Source organism: Acomys minous (genome assembly GCF_964271855.1).
Source record: "Acomys minous genome assembly, chromosome: 1".
Classification (NCBI taxonomy): domain Eukaryota; kingdom Metazoa; phylum Chordata; class Mammalia; order Rodentia; family Muridae; genus Acomys; species Acomys minous.
In genome coordinates, this window is record NC_140483.1 from 98844485 (window position 1) to 98864838 (window position 20354).

The 20354-nt window shown below is 35.5% G+C and overlaps 2 protein-coding genes and 1 long non-coding RNA gene across 7 annotated transcripts in view; 1 reads left to right on the plus strand and 2 right to left on the minus strand.

The window, feature by feature from the left end:
- Positions 1-5498, minus strand: part of LOC311601684 — a 68672-nt gene extending 63174 nt beyond the window's left edge. For both annotated transcript variants that reach the window (XR_014780623.1, XR_014780624.1), the window contains exon 1: positions 5108-5498. This is a non-coding gene — a long non-coding RNA (uncharacterized lncRNA). The remainder of the gene's footprint in view (positions 1-5107) is intronic.
- IL7 (interleukin 7) overlaps positions 1-9944 on the plus strand; it is a 39881-nt gene extending 29937 nt beyond the window's left edge. Inside the window, exons 3-5 of the mRNA XM_084789318.1 lie at positions 4253-4333; positions 5433-5564; positions 8053-9944. Of these exons, the coding sequence (XP_084645444.1) occupies positions 4253-4333; positions 5433-5564; positions 8053-8160 (321 nt within the window). The 3' untranslated portion in view covers positions 8161-9944. The remainder of the gene's footprint in view (positions 1-4252; positions 4334-5432; positions 5565-8052) is intronic.
- Positions 9945-16305: 6361 nt separating this feature from the next.
- ZC2HC1A (zinc finger C2HC-type containing 1A) overlaps positions 16306-20354 on the minus strand; it is a gene marked incomplete at its 5' end in the record, with an annotated part of 39958 nt that continues 35909 nt past the window's right edge. For 3 of the 4 annotated variants that reach the window (XM_084789275.1, XM_084789278.1, XM_084789276.1), the window contains one exon: positions 16306-18721. In XM_084789275.1, the coding sequence (XP_084645401.1) occupies positions 18556-18721 (166 nt within the window). In that variant the 3' untranslated portion in view covers positions 16306-18555. The remainder of the gene's footprint in view (positions 18722-20354) is intronic. The other variant, XM_084789277.1, reaches the window with a different exon arrangement.

The following is a 20354-nucleotide window of genomic DNA, read 5'->3' on the forward strand; positions in this document are numbered from 1 at the left end:
TACATGATTCCCTTCCAAGCCATCCCAGTATGCTGCTATTAACACGATTTTCAAAAATACACCATTGTTGTATTTGTCACTATAAATATAGTCAACTGCTCAGTTTTCCTTTTAGGATTTAGAAACGTATATTACCATGCTCTTAAAACTAAATAACTTTTCTTCCAGGCTCTTTCTTTTTATTGGGATGCTATATTTGTTTATTTATCAGACACGTTCCCTTCCTTTGATTTCTTTTATTCAGCTACCTACTAATATGCCCATTTCACTCCAGAGGAAGCTAATATTAAATCCTGTTTTCTATGTTTTGAGTACCCCTTTCCCTGTAACCCTAAGAAACTTGGGTTTCAGAACTTGGTCACGGTACTTGATCCTAAACAAAGCTGTAATGAGAGTTCCTAGAACACTCTGCCTGTAGCACCTCATGGCACTTGACCATGGCTATGGTAAACTTCATGACCAAAAGCACATTGGGGCAGAAAGGTTTATTTCAGTTCACAGTGGTAGTCTATAGAGAAGGGAAATCTGGGCAGAAACTCAAGAAGGCTGAAGGCAGAAACTGAAGCAGAGACCATAGAAAAATACCTCTTTCTGGTTTTCTCCCTGTGGCTTGCTCAGTTTGCATCTGTATAAACCCCAGGACCCAGGATTGGAACCATTCACATTATGCTGGGTCCCCAAATATCAATCATTAATCAATGAAATGCCCTGCAGACACGCCTACAGGCAATATAATGAAGGCATTTTCTCAACCGAGTTTCCTCTTTCCAGATAACTCTATTTTGTGTCATATTAACAACAACAAAATCAAACAGAGTAATATCATTTATCTATCATAGCTTCACAATTACCAAGCTGCTAATTATTTGTGGCTATTGAATTAATGTCTCTTTTAACCACCAAACAATAACACCATGTTATTATGAGAAAGAACCATATATAATTTTTATAGTGGCATCTTTTCTATTAAATGCTTAACAAGTATTTGATACAGTTTAAGTGTATCTTTTAAATTTTCTTTTAAATTATCAACTAAATATCAGTTCCATATGGTCTGTTAAGTTCTAAATTTTGTAGCTAATTGAGACAGGATTCTGTAAATAATACACAACTTTACAACTTTCATAGAGAACATAAGATTAACATTTTATAAGCTCCCTCCCATGAAACATTTTGATGGACTAAGATGTGTCCATGGATGGGTTGTGATGATGGTAATCAGATAATCAGAATATTTTTGTAGAAAGTAATTTTTTAACTAGAACCAAAATATTGAATATTGAAGAAATATTGTGGATCCAAAAAATCAATATCAGAAAATGAATGCAATGAAGCAGCAAGTTGGCACTTGATACTGATTAAAAGGCATTTATGCAATAAATGCATATAAGTCTACTCAGAGTGCATGTGACCACAGAGAGTCACTGGGAGCACTACTGAAATTTTCTTCCATAAAGAAAAATCAAGAGAACTATTCTTGGGCAGAAAATACAGCAACTGGATGATAGAACAGCTTCCCTGTGGACTGCCTTTATCTTTAACTTCCCCTATTTTGGTCAGTTAACTGGTGTCTATCAGTAGATTTTACTATGCAGCAAAGACACATAACATGCATTTCTCAGATTCATAGATATATACTGGGATTCATCGTTTCCAACTGATTCTTTCAGAGTCCTGAGATGGAAGAATGCAGTCATTTTTACCTGTAGCTACAATAGTCTTGGAGTTCAATTCTTTCCCCTTGAAGGTAGACTGGAATTAATGATTCCATTTGAGGCATTGAAATCAGTGGAAAAGACAGTGTGTGACTTTTAAAATTGAATCAGAAAAGGTAGAAAACCTCTTTCTTTTGTGTGTTGAATACTTGAAGTAATGCCAGACAATGATGTTTAAGGACTCAAGAGAGCTCTGGTGGTGCTTTGCCATAGGTCTCAGATTTTTTTCTTTCTTTTTTCTTTTTTTACTAATTTATTCATATTACATCTCAATTGTTATCCCATCCCTTGTATCCTCCCATTCTTCCCTTCCTCCTGCTTTCCCCTTACTCCCCTCCCCTATGACTGTGCCTGAGGGGGACTTCCTCCCCCTATACATGCTCATAGGGTATCAAGTCTCTTCTTGGTAGCCTGCTATCCTTCCTCTGAATGCCACCAGGCCTCCCCCCTCCAGGGGACGTGGTCAAATATGGAGCACCAGAGTTCGTGTGAAAGTCAGACCCCACTCTCCACTCAACTGTGGAGAGTGTCCTGTCCATTGGCTACATCTCAGAATTTTACCGTCTTACAACAGAAAGACTTTGGATAGTTTTGAAGTTGGACGCATTCTATATTCTGATGCAGCTACAAATCTATGGGACCCAGGGAACTGAATGTGGTGGTCTAAATGAGAATGCCCCCATGGCCTCACATACGCCAATGTTTAGTTTCCCGATAGCGGAACTATTTGGGAAGGATTAGGTGGTGTGATTTTGTTGGAAAGGTGTGCCACGGAGGAAAGCCCATGCCAGGCCAAGTCTCTGTCTCTGCCTGCTGTCTGTGGATCAAGACGTAAAACAATTCAAACCATAACTCATAGTGAATTTGGCTTGTCTGTTGTGGTTTTCGCATATTTATAATAAACTGCAAATATTTACATGAACCGAAGTGCTTGTAGAAATCTATTACTTTGCCATTTTTAAATCAAGAGATAGGAAGTGTTTTCTTTCGCTATGGATTTGGACCCTGAGCTGCTCTTGAGAAGTTTGAATGCTAACTTCAGAAGGCAACTCTGACACCTGACACACTCATGTTAAAGGTTTACTACCATCATACTGAAATTTAATTCTTGATCAAACAATTGGCAAACATACAGAGAAGTTGACCTTTTGCTTATGTTGTTATGATATTGGATGGTATTAGTTTTCCAGAGCAGTGGCCTAAGCAAAAAGGATTTTCATACAATGTTATGCAATGTGCTAGAATTCTCCAAGAATTTATCTTGGTGACATATTTCTTATGAGACTTTGTATGTTTAGTCAAAAAATGTGTACACAATTTGATGTCATTTCTGGGATTAAGTAAAAGTTGATAGAAGCAGGGCATGGTGGCACATGCCTTTAGACCCAGCACTTGAGAGGCAGAGGTAGGCTGATCTCTGAGTTTGAGGCCTGCTTAATCTACAGAGCATGTGCAGAACAGCCAGGGCTCTTGTTACACAGAGAAGCTGTGTCTGGAATAAATAAAGTTGATAGAAAAATGACTTACTAGGTAAATAATTTTCATTACCTTTAGCTATAATATTTTAGAAAATGTGTCTTGGACTTGTGACGTTTACAGTATGCCTTGTGTAACTGGCACACTTTTCCAAAGGAATGCTTCTCCAAAGGGGATCATGTTTTTTTTTATATATTTTATTAATTTATTCATATTACATTTCAGTTGTTATCCCCTCCCTTGTATCCTCCATTTCTCCCTCCCTCCCATTTCCCCCTTACTCCCCTCCCCTATGTCTGTGACTGAGGGGGACCTCCTCCCCCTGTATATGCTCATAGAGTATCAAGTCTCTTCTTGATAACCTGCTGTCCTTCCTCTGAGTGCCACCAGGCCTCCCCATCCAGGAGACATGGTCAAATATGTTTAAAGGACACAGTGACTCATCTGCCAGATGTCACAGGAACCCGGGTCACTGTTTCCTTAAATTAGCTTCAATACAGGGTTTTGAAAAAAATCTTTCTACAGTGGTCATCTAAGTGATGAATCTTTAAACAATTATGTGTTCAGGCACTACTTCCTATAGGTAAAACTGTAAATATATAGATTTTAGAGTCTGGATTTTATTACTCATGAATAATATTTTTATACTTTATTACTTATCCTTTGTATGAGTAATTAGAACAGTGCATACTCTCCTGAGTGGCAGATGAAGATTAGAAGCTCTTTACTAATCATGCCCTTGTTTTACCTATTGTTTTGACAATACCATTCAGACTAAGACTGTCTGAGGCTTTAGAAGCTTGGGCAGCGTGGAACCACTCGTCTGCTGGACAGATATTTCAACCTGATCTTAAGAGATTATGAATCTTATTTGGGGTGATATTGTACATATTTATTTATTTTTCACACAAAGAAAATTATTCTTGACATCTAGTTAGTGGAATCAGGCAAGTCTACTTTCCTTAAAGTGTTCCTATGAATATCAAATATCAGAATGTTATTTTATAACTATATGTTAGATATAACGGCATCATTTAACTATACGTTTTATATTATTACAGGACAAAATGACAGGAACTGGTAGCAATTGCCCGAATAATGAACCAAACTTTTTTAAAAAACACCTATGTGATGATACAAAGGTAATGATAATTTAAAATGTATTATGAGCTTGGTATTATAGACATTTCTGTTAAATAATTAATTCCATAATCTTCTTATCCTAATGACAGGGTCATCACTTGTCTATTATATTATACTGTGGTCTATTACAGGTTAACTTTACAGATATCCTGCCCACAATAGAAAAAAAGTACATGATAATTTTTTGTCATTTATTGTTTTTCACCTTGAAAATACTAAAAACACTGACTATTAAGGCACAAATGTCTTTTTCCCAGGAGCTTATTATGAAGGAGTTCTTATTAAAATTCTCTCTCTCTCTCTCTCTCTCTCTCTCTCTCTCTCTCTCTCTCTCTTTCTCTCTCTCTCTCCCTCCCTCTCTCTCTCTCTCTCTCTCTCTCTCTCTCTCTCTCTCTCTCTCTCTCTCTCTCTCTCTCTCACACACACACCACTCATCATTTAGTTTCAGACAACTCCAGTTTTTTTTAGTATTTACTGAAGTTTATGCCAAAGTCAACTCTAGTTGCTCAATTACAATAGAAAAATATATACAAGTTTGTAAGTTACCCCTCACAACAGAGAAGCTTTGATATTTGACAGTCTTTCTAAAACTCACATAGCTGTCAACCTCACCTTATCACACACTCATAAGTTATTTTTATTTATTAACTGATTTATCTAAAAAGCCTTATATCTGGGATTAGATAGCCCCTCATTTTTTCTTTTATTTTAATATCAGCTATTCCTCCAGAGCTCGAGTGTGCAAAAATGGTAGCAAGAAAAACCACACATACCTTTCCTCATTGGTGTTTCCAGCAGCCTTCCTCTTTGGTTAGCCTGTTAAAAAGTATATGGTCTTGTAATGTGCTCACCCATAAACTATAAAGCCACATGTACATAATGAAGAAACGGCTTTTTGAAAGTCAGATAATCATTAAACCAAATTCTAGGCACTTTGTGTTCTCTGTCTCCTTGGAGCCACAGTTTCATTCCTGTTACTTGTCAGTCATGTGATTAACCAGAATAGAAGGCTGGGGTGGAGGTGGAGCATTACTGACAGGGCTCTAGCCTTAGGTTAATAGCCCTTTTGTTTTGTTTCGTTTTTTTCCCTTCAAACAGGAAGCTGCTTTTCTAAACCGTGCTGCTCTCAAGTTGACGCAATTTCTCAAGATGAATATTAGTGAAGAATTCAATGTCCACTTACTAGCAGTTTCACAAGGCACACAAACACTCGTGAACTGCACAAGCAAGGTAAGTGTGTTTGGTTTTCCGTCTACCAAATATACATCATTCCTGCTTAGGATGCTATCATTCTCTGGTGGACACCTTTATTGTCACAGATCTCTATGTGCTGCTGACCACTTAAAGTCGAGATCTATTTTCCTCACGCTAAAAGGAAGCCTCTGCCTTTAGAAAGCTACTCATGCCCTCACTGAAAAGTGAACCTGGAACCTGCTTTAACCAGTCTGGGACATTGAACAATGGCCATGCTGCTTTGTGGATGATGAATTCTTTTATACATTTCCAATATTTTTAAGTTGTTTGAGCAACACAGAAATGGGTGAGACTGCATACACTGTATGCATTCCAACTTGAAGTATAAAAGTCAAAGTAATGTGGCAAACAATCCACTGGGTAAAATGTCGTTTCTGCTAGACAGAATTCTGAATAAAAAAGGGCAAGCTTGGATGTAGACAGAGTAGACAGCCAAACTCTGTCCAGACAGGGTAAGAAAGCCCTCAATAGTTCCTGCCTCACAAATATGTCTGTCAGATATATTGGGCCAGAAGGCTGAAGAAGATGCTCCAAAGTTTTAGAGTTTTGGGTGACTATTCAGGCAGCAAACTATCTCTGTCATCTCATTTGGGAAGCTGCTAACCTGCACTCCCTGTTTACTTAGGTAATTAATTTTATTCCTTCTCAAGTTTCTGATGGAGTTGAAGACCAGATAGTTTAGTTTTACAATTAGCTTAGTTGTGCATGAGTTAAGATGTTTAGGTCTAGATAGATGTCTTAAGTTGATAAAGATGAGATATGACAGATATTGATTTATATTCAGAATTTTAGATGCACCAAGATAGGACAGATGTTTTCTTTAAGGTTGCCAAATACAAATTGCCAAAACACTATGAATGTAACATTTATATAATTCCCGATTGTTTCATGGTTCTTCTTGCAGGTTATTGCATATATGTGTAATAATATAAATGTATATGTAAAAAAACAAAAACAAAAAAGAAAATAAATGAAACAAAAATATTTATGTTTTTATTTATTTAAAAAATCAAAGTATACAAATATGCAAACTAGGGGCAACATAAATAAGTCAATGGCCTGTATTCAAGAAGTTAGAAAGTTTGAATATTTGCATCTCCAGAATTTCAGAGCTGAAAACAAGGTTTATTTCCACCTACATTTTCCACATCATGTATCACTGTACATCACTATTAATGGTGAATGGTCAGGATATCTTACACACAATTCTGTCAATGCTCACATTACTTACAGAAAACAATGGAGTTTCCATATATAACCTACACATATCTTCCTGTATACTCTAAATTGCATATAAGCTTCTGAAAATCCCCACAGCAACGTAAATGATGAATGTTTGGTCATTATGTGTAGTTTGAAAATAAAGACAAGAAAATTACTTCACATATGTTCAGTACAGGAGCATTTTTCTTCAAGTATGTCTAGATTACAACTGATTAAAATCCAAAGATGTAGAACCTATGGACATTGTACTCACCGAACACTAATATGATAGAAGTACCAATTGTTTTCCCCCTACTCAAGTACAGCAACTTAGTCAAGTGAAATTCCATGAGTACTTTAAAACTGTTCTGATGTCCCCACTGAAAACGTTAATGAAAATTTCCCCATATTATCTTCAAAATCTGTTATAATCTCTTTGAAGTTATTTAAAAGTTACATGACTGCATGACTCAATTATATAACTACTAGAGATAGTAATTTGTGACTAACTTAAAAGAGATGAGTTCACAATATATCTGCTACGACTGTGTCACACTGGCTCTCACCTCTTTTTGGCTTCTTATCCTCATTTATAGACTGATGTAAAACCATCAAGGCCATAGGTTTATCAAGCAGACAGAATAAAGAAAACAATATGAAGTACTGACAATACCTGATCTAGAAAATACTCATTAAGTGATTCTCTACTGAATGAAGAACCATGTCACATGGCTCAGAGGAATACAATTGCTCTCCAGCACCTGCTGTGTACAGGCATCTCTCTCCACACTGTACTGGTAGCATTTAAAAATTCTTACTTAGATGAGAAATAAACAACTTATGAGGCAGAAAGTCGCCATAGTTTTTAAGCATTAAGGCTTTTTTAGAAGATCATAAGGTACTAATTGAATCAGGTATAGTATTATTAATCTAAAATTTTGTGTTAAATCCTTTCAAAAATTTAATTTTGCACATAAAACTTCAATTAAATTATGTAAAAAATATATCTTTTATCAAAGTTTTGACTATTGTGTACACTGTTGCAGGGTAAATTTTTATATATACTTAAGTACAGTAGCCTTGATTTTCCTGTTGTGGTTGTCATAGTAGGTCACAGTTTTAAGGTGTCATGCAAGGGTCTTCATTCTGGTATACTATGGCTAGTAGCTATAAGCTAATGTGATGGAAATAATAAAAAGCAAGTATTTTGAAACTCGTTTTATTAAAGTATTAAACTACACCTTACAAATTTATTTCCTAGGAAGAAAAAAATGTAAAGGAACTGAAAAAGAATGATCCATGTTTCCTAAAGAGACTGCTGAGAGAGATGAAAACTTGTTGGAATAAGATTTTGAATGGCAGTATATAAACATGACATGCAGTAGTAACCTCCAAAAATCTACTGGTTTATACATCTGAGGGGTTAAAATCCTCCCAAAAGTTGCTGGATGCCTCCTGGTCAAATGAACAGAGCAGCTGGGAAATCCACAGTGAGGCACTAGAAGATGGACATGAGCAATGCAACTGATTGCTGCAGTCAGCATCGACATATGGACATGCGTCAACTGCACTGATTTTGTAAAGTAACCATGTCATCAGCAACACTTCTTGAACCTTTCCAAATATTTCAAAAGACATCAAGGCTACAAAAATCAAGGCTACAATGATTGAAAGCCACTATTGTTCTATTAGTAAAATGACAGTATGGCTCACTATGCATTGATGAGCCACCTGAGGAGTGGAACAATCATCCTGTGACTGGAGATGCTGGGGGGCTCACAGTGATGGAAATGCTCATGAAAACATGGGTCATATACCTTAAAGCAGCAGCATCAGTAGCAGCAGCAACAGCAGCAGCAGAAAAAAAAAAAAGCTAAAGGCACTTAAGACACACATCCAGAAATGTAGTTAAACATGAATGTATAACACATACCTTCAGTAAAGAGCATAGCAGATATTTTTAAAGATAGAAATGCACTTAGTCCAAAGATACTGAACCTTAGTATTCAGTCACTTTTGCCATTTAGGTTTAATAAATAGCTTGTATAACTGAAATTTCAATTTGGGAAGTATATTTTTAAAAGAATAATATATGTTAGACTTTAATTAATGTATATATTTAATTTTGACATTATCTATATATAAAATATTTTCATTCATTACCAATTGCCTACCTTGGATAGTGCCTCTTTTTAAAATAAATAATCTATGTATTAGCACTGTCAGGTTCACTTAATCTCAAGTGTGTTCACTGATGCACTGCCCTTTGATGCCACGTTCATTCAACACATATCCTTTGATACGCTTATACCAAGAATCAGCATGAGACTAGGACCCTACAACTTTGTTAAAAGAAGAAAACACTAATTTTTCTTTTATATTAGGGTCTTATATGTACCTCAGCCTGGGTGTGATGCTCCTGCACAGACCCCCACGTAATGCAGACATGAGCTAAGATGCTCAGTTAGGATCACTATTTTTTTTTATTAAATTCATGTCTTTTAAAAGACATCTGTGTATATCCTTTGTACATACCTGTTTCAATCCTTCTTTGGAAGGCCTACAGTCTTCATCCAGTTGTAAGGGAAAGGAACACTACCCTGCAGAGACCAAAGTTCTGAAACAGATGAAGTGCTGCACTCACATTCTTCTTGCTCCTTCCAACCACTTCAGCATCTAGCCGAATGCTGGATGTTTGCATTTGATCTGTAGATCCCATGTGCAGTGCTCCACTGACACCTTCCATGTGTGGTAGCCATGCCTTGCTGCTTGCTCTTTTCCCTAACCCATAGGAAGTTCATCCTCAATGGTACAAATAGCTGCCATTAATAGTTTTGAGAGAAGAAATGAATGTTTAGTTTGTTTCATACTCACGACCATTTGCCCAGGCAGTTCTCTCAAATTGTTTAGAGACTTTGCTAAGTAGATTATATTTTCATTATAAAATAGATCTACTAAGTGGTAGTTCTTTATTTTCAAAAAGTAGTAAAATGAGTAAGCTATTAGGGAACTGAGGGCATTTTCATGTCTACAGGTAAACTCTATACCTGCAAGGCTGTCTGCTACGCTCCCTGGTAGTAGTGAAAAAATTCTGATGGTGGCAAAACCACGGATAACATTTTTAAATGCTTATTAAAAGTTATTAAAAATTTCTTCCTTGGTTTTTTATTATTTATTCATGAAAGACTTTAATTGTAGGTAAAAATTTTTGTTCCAACCGTTCATTCCACATGGGTGCTAAATGTTTTAGAAGTTATCCGCACTTCTTTGCTGTGTCTCCTCACTGTTTAAGAGCCCCTAGAAAAGTGGATAGAGGCAGGAGTCTGGTCAATGAGCATCTTTGAGTCTATCTTTATTTTAATTCCACAATTATACAGTTGTCTCTTTAAACTGAATATTTTTAACCAAATAAGTATGTAAATGCTATTAATGAGCATTTTCTAAAGCTTTTTCCCAGGAAACCTTCATCCGTATAAGTGCTACAGAAAAAAATTAAAATAACATCAATAACATGGCTGTCAGAGGATGGTTAGGGAGTGAATTCTCTCCTTCCACCTTGTATCTGAGGGAGGTTCTCTCTTGTTTTATGATTGGTCCAGGGTGGTTGGTCTGAATTTCTCGACTATCCTGTCTCTGCCTCCTATCTCTACAGTAGAGACCAGTAAATTACAGATGTGTGCACCTGCCTTTTTATGTGAATTACAGGGATCTGCTTGTGTACCAATTTCTTTTACTGGCCAAATGACCTATCTTCCTGGCACAAGATAATTATTTGTGAAAGGATAAAAAAGACTGTAATATATTCCTACCATATGCTGTTTTTAATGCATATATATTGTGTAGTACTCAAATCCAGGAAGGCATATCTATTTCCTCAAATATTACTTTTTTTGGTGAAAAACATTCAAAATTGTTAAATATTTGAAATGTACAGTGCTGTCAACATGCTGGGTAACAAAGCACCCATACTGGTTTGTTTTTCCTAACTATATCAATACATTAATATTTCTCAATGGCCTACCTTTCTTCATCCTGGAAATTCCCTTATAGGTTAATCATGGTAAACCTGAGCCTGAAGTCTTCATCCTAGGCTATGCTTTCACTTACACATGGTTCCAAGATATTTCATGAGTCTTACTATTAGAATTTCACCAAAACACGTCTGTCTTTAAGTTCAGTGGCCTTTACCATTCTTTATGTGCTTGTTAAGTTCTTAATCAGGAATACCCTTCCAATTCTATGTAGACTCTGTTTAAATGTTAAGCACCACTGAACTCCTTAATTGCTACTATTGGTTCTATGATAGTCCTAGGTACTGTTAGCTTTGTTCCTTGAGTTGTTCACAGGACATTGTGAATGAACAAAATCTATCTTAGTACTTTATTTTAAATATCACTACATGAATAATTAGTTTGCTTAAAATGTTTTATGACCTCTGAAAAATGTATCATTTTTGCTATTAAGCAGCTCATAGGAAAAGTTATGGTTAATGAATAATCAGATGAAATGCATTGTGCCAACATCTTATTAAAATCCATTTAAGTAATTCAGATCAAGTATTCTATAATGAAGTGTTATTTGCTAAACATAAGTATCATGTTACTCTAGAACAAACTAAGATAAAGTGACTGGACCCATAGTTTTCTGCTCTTAAAAATCCTTAAGGTATTTTTGAGTTGTAAATATTACTTTCTGTGAACAATTTTCAGTCTACCTTTGAGCCAATAATATAATCTATAGAACTATTATAACACAAGACAACAAAAAGATAGGCATATTGATGCAGTGAAAATTGCCATCCAATATCTGGATATAAAAGTAGTGAGGAAAACAGATGTAAATTTTAAGAGGTTGAGGCAAGAGGATTCTTTGAGACCAGGATTGTTGTTTGTTTTGTTGTTGTTGTTTTGTTTGTTTGTTTTCGAGACAGGGTTTCTCTGTGTAGCCTTGGCTGTCCTGGACTCGCTCTGTAGACCAGGCTGGCATCAAACTCACAGCGATCCCCCTTCCTCTGCCTCCCAAGTGCTGGGATTAAAGGCGTGCGCCACCATCACCCGGTTGAGTCCTGGATTTTGAAGGTATCCTGATCAACATAGTAACATTCAGCTATTTGTAGTTTATGTTATTATTTTTAATGAGCAACCTGCACTAAATAAATATGAAATAAAGTTGTGAGGTTACCTTGGGCATCGGTAAGCTGAAGGCGTGGGGAAGGATAAACAGTACCAGAGTGAAGAACAGACATCCATCTGAACTAAGAGAATTAACATATTTCTAATCCACATGCAATTTGTTGCAATTTTTTCCTCAAGTTAACATAGATTGGAGGGATCTCTGTCCCCAACCTATGAGAGTCCCTTTAAAACTATCCTAAAATTAGTAAAATAAGAAAGGTGTCTTCATTTATGAACATTTGGTACAACATTAAAAAAGCATAATAAATTAATAAACTTTGCCTCCACAATAAGACAAAATATCCAGGTCAGGAACAAATAGTGTTTTAATGGTAGTACTTTAAGAATGAGAGATTAGTGGACTGAGGGAAGTACTATATGGTGGGGAAATAAAACTTCATTCTACATCTCCTTTAAGTTTTATAGCATAACACTTGTTTAGAAAACAAACACTGTGAGTACAGTCATACACTTAGCTACTTTAATAAAACTATTTTTGCTTCTCACCAGCTAGATACCAAAGAATACACACTTAGAACACATGCCTAGTTCAAATCATGTCATTTTCTTATCGCCATCTTATTCTGAACAAGTCAACCTCATAGTCCAGCCTTTGCTTTTATTTGGTCTTTAGAAAGGCTTATACCCTAGGCTGGACTCAAACCCCTTATGCAGTCAAGGAAGACTTCCTTTTCAGATTCTACTGGGTTACAAGTATATGCCATTTATGCGTATTTCATGCTGCACTGGAAGGACTGGCTCCAGGGCTTTGTGTGTGCAGGGCAAGCATTCTACTGCCTAAGCCACGCTCCTACATCCTGTTGTCCACCTTTTCCCTCAATGTTCACCCCATTCTGGAAGTACCTGCTTCCCACACGCTTCAAGCATAGTGAATACTCTTTGATGGAAGCAAGTAGAGGCTAAGGTAAATAAACAGGAGCATAAAAAGCTAGCACACCCTGGTTTAAGGCTTTGTACTCAGATATTACTTTCTCAATGAAACGGTTCCTACATGTCTTACCCAAACTGTAACTCATTTTAACTCTGTTTCCCATCTTCTTTCAAATCAGTCCCATACCTAGGTTTTCTCCATAGCAGTATCACAACCTCCTATAAATTCTACTTATTCATCTTATTTTCAATCTTCCTCCATTAGAATTTCAAAGGTTCAAAGTTGCCATGATTTTTTACTTTCTCATTCACTGTACCTAACGATTTACATATTATGTCAGCTAAATACATAATATACTAAGAGCTTGCTTAGCATCATACATCTTGGCAAAGATTGTGCATATAGAACCAATAATCGTCTAATAAATTAGTCCTGCAGTATCAATAGAAACACAGTCAGGATAGTTTTTGAAAAATCAGTTTGTGATTATCTAACACCATCCTTAAGATGGGGAAGGCATCTTGGTTCACCATACTGTACAGAGTTCCTACTAAACAATATAAATTTAAGTACTATCTGCAGAACCACACACTACAGGAGGGAACCATGAGGTAAGACCATACTGGTTGATGTTTTTACATATGAAAGAGCAGATCCCAAGCTAGTGACACATGATCAGTAAGTGTGCTGGGTGGAACCAAGCCACCTTTGTGGCATGCAGCACTACTCAATAGTCCATGGTTCTATTTGAAGCCCTGGGTGAAAGAAAAAAAAAAAAAAAAGGATAGCGTGCAGACATGCACATGCTAGATTCTTTAGTAGTGGTGTATTTTTTTAAAAATTCATTTAGTTTTACTAGTGTCATGGATCCTTTGATATCAGACTCCAGATTCTCCAGTTATACATGTGAACTTTCAAGAGCAACATCCATGGACTGTTGGGCCTTTAACACTGGGCTGGAGTTGCATCACTGACTCACTTCCATAGTTTTCCAGCCTATGGAGGGCCCTGTACGACTCCAGTCCAACATGAACTCTGATGGGAATATAGACTCAGCCTCTGATGTGAAAAATAAATTTAATAAGTCCCTTGACTATTTACACAAGTACACATACATATCTATAGACCATAGTACACCTGTATGTGTACACACACACACACACACACACACACACACACACACACACACACACACACGATGAATATCATCTTCTATAGTTCTCCTCTTTTGGAAAATCCTCGTACAGATCTGCTCAGATGTCCTGTAATGACAAAGTCACACTCTAATAACAAAGGATGGAAAACTAAGCTGACTGATTTAGAGGTGTCAAGAATTAATCGAGAAAACTCACCAAACTCAGGAGAATTTTCAAAAGAGACTAGCCATATGAACGTAAAATGTTCATTAGAAATGGTAATAAGGTTTAAGTTTAAAACTACCACACATCTCAACTGTTTCACCTTTAAGTTTACTTGGGCAATGTTTAATTTCTTACATTGCTCAATGTCTTCTACTTCTGTCATTCGGGTGGGGGTGAGTCTTCAAGTCTCTTATCCATATTAAAGAGCTTCTGGTAACAGCATCAAAGAGCATCAGTTACTTCAGAGACACAGAAAATTATGACAATATTTACTAAGTGGACCAAGATAAACAAAGTGTGAGAAGGTCACAGAACATATTGCTCACCTAAACAATGTTTTGATTTTTACCTCAGAGTAAACTATACTCCTAAAATTGTTTTATTATCTTGAAATACTAGCTAAGTGGCATCTCTACAAAGAGTTGAGAAGTTAAATGTTTAAAATAAAATTTAAAACTCGTTTCTTGTGAGGTTTACATGTAATTTCCCTATAAGAAGTGTAAGTATGAGGAGGATGAGAAACAAAATGACATTCTGCTTTTTTAAAGCATGTTTCTTGATCAAAATAATTGCGACAAAAACATTGGAGAAAATTTTGAAATTGTTTCAAAGCTGCATAATACCTAAGTCAACAGTAGCAAGACAAATACCTACTGGCTAGGCAAACTAAGTTTCATTTTTATTTCAAGTAGAGTAAAACTCACTTAGAAGAAAAAGAGTACAGATGTTTTTCAAAAGTCTCAAGTAAAATTCAGAAAAATTATTTAATTTCACTAGAATTTTACTTAGGTTTAAACAACATTTTTCACAGTACACTACTGCAAAAATAAAGTAGATTAACTAGTTCACAAAGGTATCACTTACACCTAACAAGGTTTGGATTCAATGGAAGGAGCAGCAGTTTTAGATAAGATTCACATTTGAATGGCTAATCCTGAAAATTATAATCCTCTTTACTTGCTTCATAAAGAATAAAACATTCTATATATTCATTGAGAGTCTACATGTGTGAAGTTTAAATGAAACCAAATATTCTAGTACAAGCAAGCTAAATATAATAAATATATTTCATGCATTTTATTTGTACAGTTTAAAGATAACTGGAGGATTTCATGCACAATTTAAAAGTAAATTTTCCTAGCAATTAAATAAAATTTGTTATCTTTACCTGCTACGTTCATATATGACTGAGGTGAAATGCTAAAGCAATATCTAGCAGGCAATAGATATTAAGTATTTCTTTCAGTTACTCCCATGGAGGTGCTCCAAACAGCTCAAGCTAGCTTTCTAAGATCAATGTAGGGATCTCTAAAATCCCACTAACACAAGCCACAAAAAATTACTTATAAATCTCTGCAATTTCATGGTTCATAAATCAAAATTCTGAGAAACCTAAACTGGAACCTAGTAATAATCAATTGTACAAAAGCACCCTCTAGTGGCAACAAGAGAAATTCACATATAAGAAAAAGTAAATAATGGGCATTTCAATATGTAATGAAAATGTTTCTAAGTAAAAATAAAACAAGCGTTCTACCTCTAACTTTAACATGTTCCAAGATTTACTCAATACTGTAATCCATTTCCAAAGTCAACTGACCTCAGCACTAAAAATAAATGTACTTTACTGTATAAATACATGTAGTTCAACTTAAGTAAATACTCAAGGTCTTTGATGAAGTCATTCTGTTGGTTTTTTCCTATTAGATTTTTAGTCTTTTAGTTTATAATACTAGTAAGAAAGCATTTCTTTTCAGCCTAGAAAAAAACTGAATACAGATGAAACGTGTATAATAGCCATTAGACATAGCACTTGTCTTAAAGTTTAAGTATAGTTTATCCTTTATCATAACAAATATTTTTTCTATCAATTTGTGTAGTATTTATCTAGAATATTACTGCTTTTAATTTTAAATTTTTGGGAGTATAAAAACAGTATTTCTATACCTATAAACTTATAATAAATATTTTCTTAAAGGCAGAAACAGCAATTTAAAAATCTTATGGTAGAAAAAAAAGATATTCTAATACTTTGTTTAATCTGTTCTTATCATTCTAAAAGATATCAATAAATATACAAGCAATAATTTGTGTTTTGTGTCTTTATTGGTTTAAAATGAATATATCATTTATAATAAAAAAGTGAATAAGAGACAACAGCAATCACATGGTCTTATTATTTCAACTGAATAACTTCCAGAATAATCATAAACAACTTTATATTTTAACTTAATCTTACAATCATTTTTCATTCTATCACACTTGCAAATAATTGTGCAAATAAATACAAATGAATGGTGCATAGAAAGACTGCTGAAAAACTATTGCACAACACATCAGTGTGAAAGTGAAGTACAGACCACAGAAACGTGTTAAAAATTGTTGTAACAAAAAAAACTTGTAACATGTTCCATATGTATTCCACAGAGTTACTGTTTACAGTGATCTCTGGGCTCAGGAACAGAATTCCTCTGAACAGTTTACCTCTTGGTACTATGCTTTTAACACTTACTTGCTACTGTAGAAGCCAACGACAACAAACGTGCCTATTTGTTTAAAACCAATTTATCTGCCCACTTTTTAAGTAAAATACACGGAGTAAAAACACAATTGAAAGAAATTGTGCTCATTCCTAGATAAAGACAAATTGACAAATTAAGTTCCTCAGATATTTCTAACCAATTAAAGAAAGTTACTAAAATGAAAATCTAAATCTAAAACTAAATTCTTAGTCTTCTAAATCCATTACCGCTTACTTAAGCTGACTAGTTTTGAATTTGTTTATCAATACGACCAAACAGAATAAAAAAGGGGGGAAATCTAACAAGAAAGAAATATATATATAAGGTAAACAAACAACAACTCATTACCTCAAGTTTAAAATCCCTTCCCAAAGTAAAATAAAACACGAAGTAAATAAATTTCAGAAATGAAATTCTAAACAATGAATAATTTCTACATTCATCCTTAATCATAAACAAAACCAAGAAGGAAATATACCAACACAAATACTCCTGATATCTTTGTAAGGTAAAGTTCAGAATCAACTGAACAGTGATTATATAGGACTGAGGGACATATCTGCCAAGGCAACCTACCAGTAAGTGCTGTTATACCAAAAGTGACATATTTCAGTCAAGTGAAAGAGAAAATATACTTTTTAGCTGTGCTTATGTATGCCAGTTATGTAAAACATTTCAGTACATTTTCACTACATTATGTATGGTGTTTTAACATTTAGCACTAAAGAAAATGTAACAGGAAAAACTAAGTATTTTTTAAATGTACTTTAAACTATATGAACCATGAGGAACTAAAAAAAGCTTCATTTGCATGCTCAGAATTAATAAGTACCACAATTATTATTTACTGCATGGGTGATTTGTTTTAAAATGCATTAATTTCTTATAAACACATACACAGAAATAAAACTTTTTAACATGTCAGATATTACAAAAAAATCTGTGTGCCTTAAATAATTATATATTTAATACTGCAGACTGTAGTAGTAAACTAAAACTATTCTTCAAAGAAGTTATGTTTAAAGAAGGAAAAGTAAAATCTCAGAACACAACTGAAAGTGGAAAGAAAATGTGTCCAACTAAGATGGAGATAATTATTCATTCAGCTATAACCAGAGTAAGATGCATTTATATGCTCAGTCGTCTGTAACAAGGAGATTGCATAGTTACACGTTCACAGGATGAGAATTATGTGTATATTAAACTAGATTGTGTAATTAATAATCCATGAAATTGCAGGCAACATGGACCTCAGGCCTTCCTTTTTGTCATTTTTTAGGCATTTAAACAGTAGTTGCTGAAGAGTTCAGCTGTGAAAATGACCTCACATCAATTGATAATGACTAAACAACATTCTCTTCAACACAGAATCTCCAGTATCTCTTTCTCCTGCGATGCTACAGGTGACCTAACAGCATCTCTTCTGGTTTCTTGTTCAGAGATGTAAATATCCTAAAGCTTGCAAGGCTCGCCATTAGAGGGGGAGAGCTTATGCAAGTATACTAATGTATTTAAACAACCGAAGAGCAGTACCTAAGACAACAACCGATCTCATAACAACTTACTTTTTAACACATACTTAAGTATTTCCTTGAATGGCACAGGCTGGAGGAATGAGATTTATTATATACAGAATATATATATACATACATATATATAAACACACTATACAGCCAAAGGACTATGTTCCGAAGACTAAGGAAAAGGGTATTGTAAATAGCTTTCGCACAACATAACTAGAAGAAGTGCCCTGGGTGTCAAAGCAGCAGTAATCCTTAAATTCTAAAACTGGTTCCTAAGCTTTTGAGATTCTGTTCACAGAATCATTCTTCGAATGCCACATTCACAGCAGAACTTTGCCCACTCAACAGGGTATTTTGTCCCACACTCATGGCAGAATTTTGGTAAGTGTCCAGATGAATTTCCCTCAACGCCTTTAATGTTTCCACCGTTAGTTGAAGATGAATAGTCTCCATCTGGCCTACAGAAGGAGAGAAAGAAGTGCAAGAATCAATTTCACTCATATCAGCAGCTATTACCATGACCCAGTAAAGAACAGGAAGTAATTAATTTACAGGAACTAAAACCTTAGTGTGAATTTTAACATCCCTCTAGTTCAAATGATAAAACAACCTTTGGGCCAGGTACAGTGGCACACCCCTGTAATTCTAGCATGGGATGGTAAAAGCAAATAGCCAGCTTTGCCACAAAGTGAATTCTTGTCCAATTGAGCTATATCGATCTTGTCTCAAAACAAAACAATAACAACAACAAGAAACTGAAAAATACGTAATCTCAAGTGGTTCTCCCTGAGAGAACCTCTGATAATAAGCACAAGCAACCATGCCTCTGTTGCATGTGTCAGCTTTTACTAAATGACAGGAAAAGGAATTCACAATATCCTTTCTTTAAAAAAAATTTTTTAAACATAAAACTGGAACACAACCCTGGGCAGATGGAGCCCTTTAGGTTCCAGATCTTCCCTAGCCACAGGTTATGGCCAAAGGTGGTATTTCCCAATTTGTATTATTTACTTTTATCTTAACTATATTTCTTATGATGCAATAAAGACATTAGAAGTCACTATTCATGTGCTATCATGGTGAACATTAGCAAACTCCACAATGCACGGTAAAAGCCAGAAGGTGGTTACATCATGGCTATTTTTTAAAAGGTTTACTATTATTTTATGAGTGCTTGTCTGGGCACCATGTGCACACCTGGCACCTGTGTAGGTCAAATGAGGGCATGAGGGATCAGAGCTTCTGGAGATGGAGTTAGAGACAGTAGCGAGCTGCCATGTAGGTGCTAGGACTTTAACCCAGGTTCTGTTAGAGCTGCCAGTGCTACTAACTGCTGAGCCACCTCTCCAGCCACACATCATGAAATTCAGACTCTGTTGGTGATGAATTATTAGCTGGAATATTTAAGTAAAACATCTCTCCCTGTCCTCCAGCAGGTATTCTGACAACTCATTCTGGTGCCCCATATTTGACCACTTCCCCTTGGTGGGGAGGCCTGATGGCACTCAAAGAAAGAATAGGCAGGCTACCAACATGAGACTTGATAGCCTATGACCATATAGTGGGGGAACAGGTCCCCCTTGATCTTAGACCTAGGGGAGGGGAATAGGGTAAAAGCGGGAGGGAGGGAGGAATGGGAGAATACAAGTGATAGCATAATAATTGAGTTGTAATCTGAATAAATTAAATAAAAAATGCAAAGGCTGAAAAAAAAATCAGCAGAAAGGCAACTCCTGAGTCACTGTTGCGAAGAACACTACTGTAATTTGACCTTTTTTCCCCCCTTGCTAGAGCAGTTACTCACTGTGAAATTCTAGAGACTCGCAATTGAGTAGCTTCTTAAAAAAAACAAAACAAAAGAAAACAAAACAACAACAACAACTTGGAGCTGATAATAAACTACAGGACTTTCCACAAAAAGCTGCTATGGAATTAAAACTCTGAGATGAAAGTGAAGCAAATACAAGCATGCTATGTGTTTTAATATGCCATATGCTCTCTTGATTTTTGTCCCAGGAGGAAGAGTTTGTACAATCACCAAAGATATCTGGATAGAGATACACACACACACACACACACACACACACACAC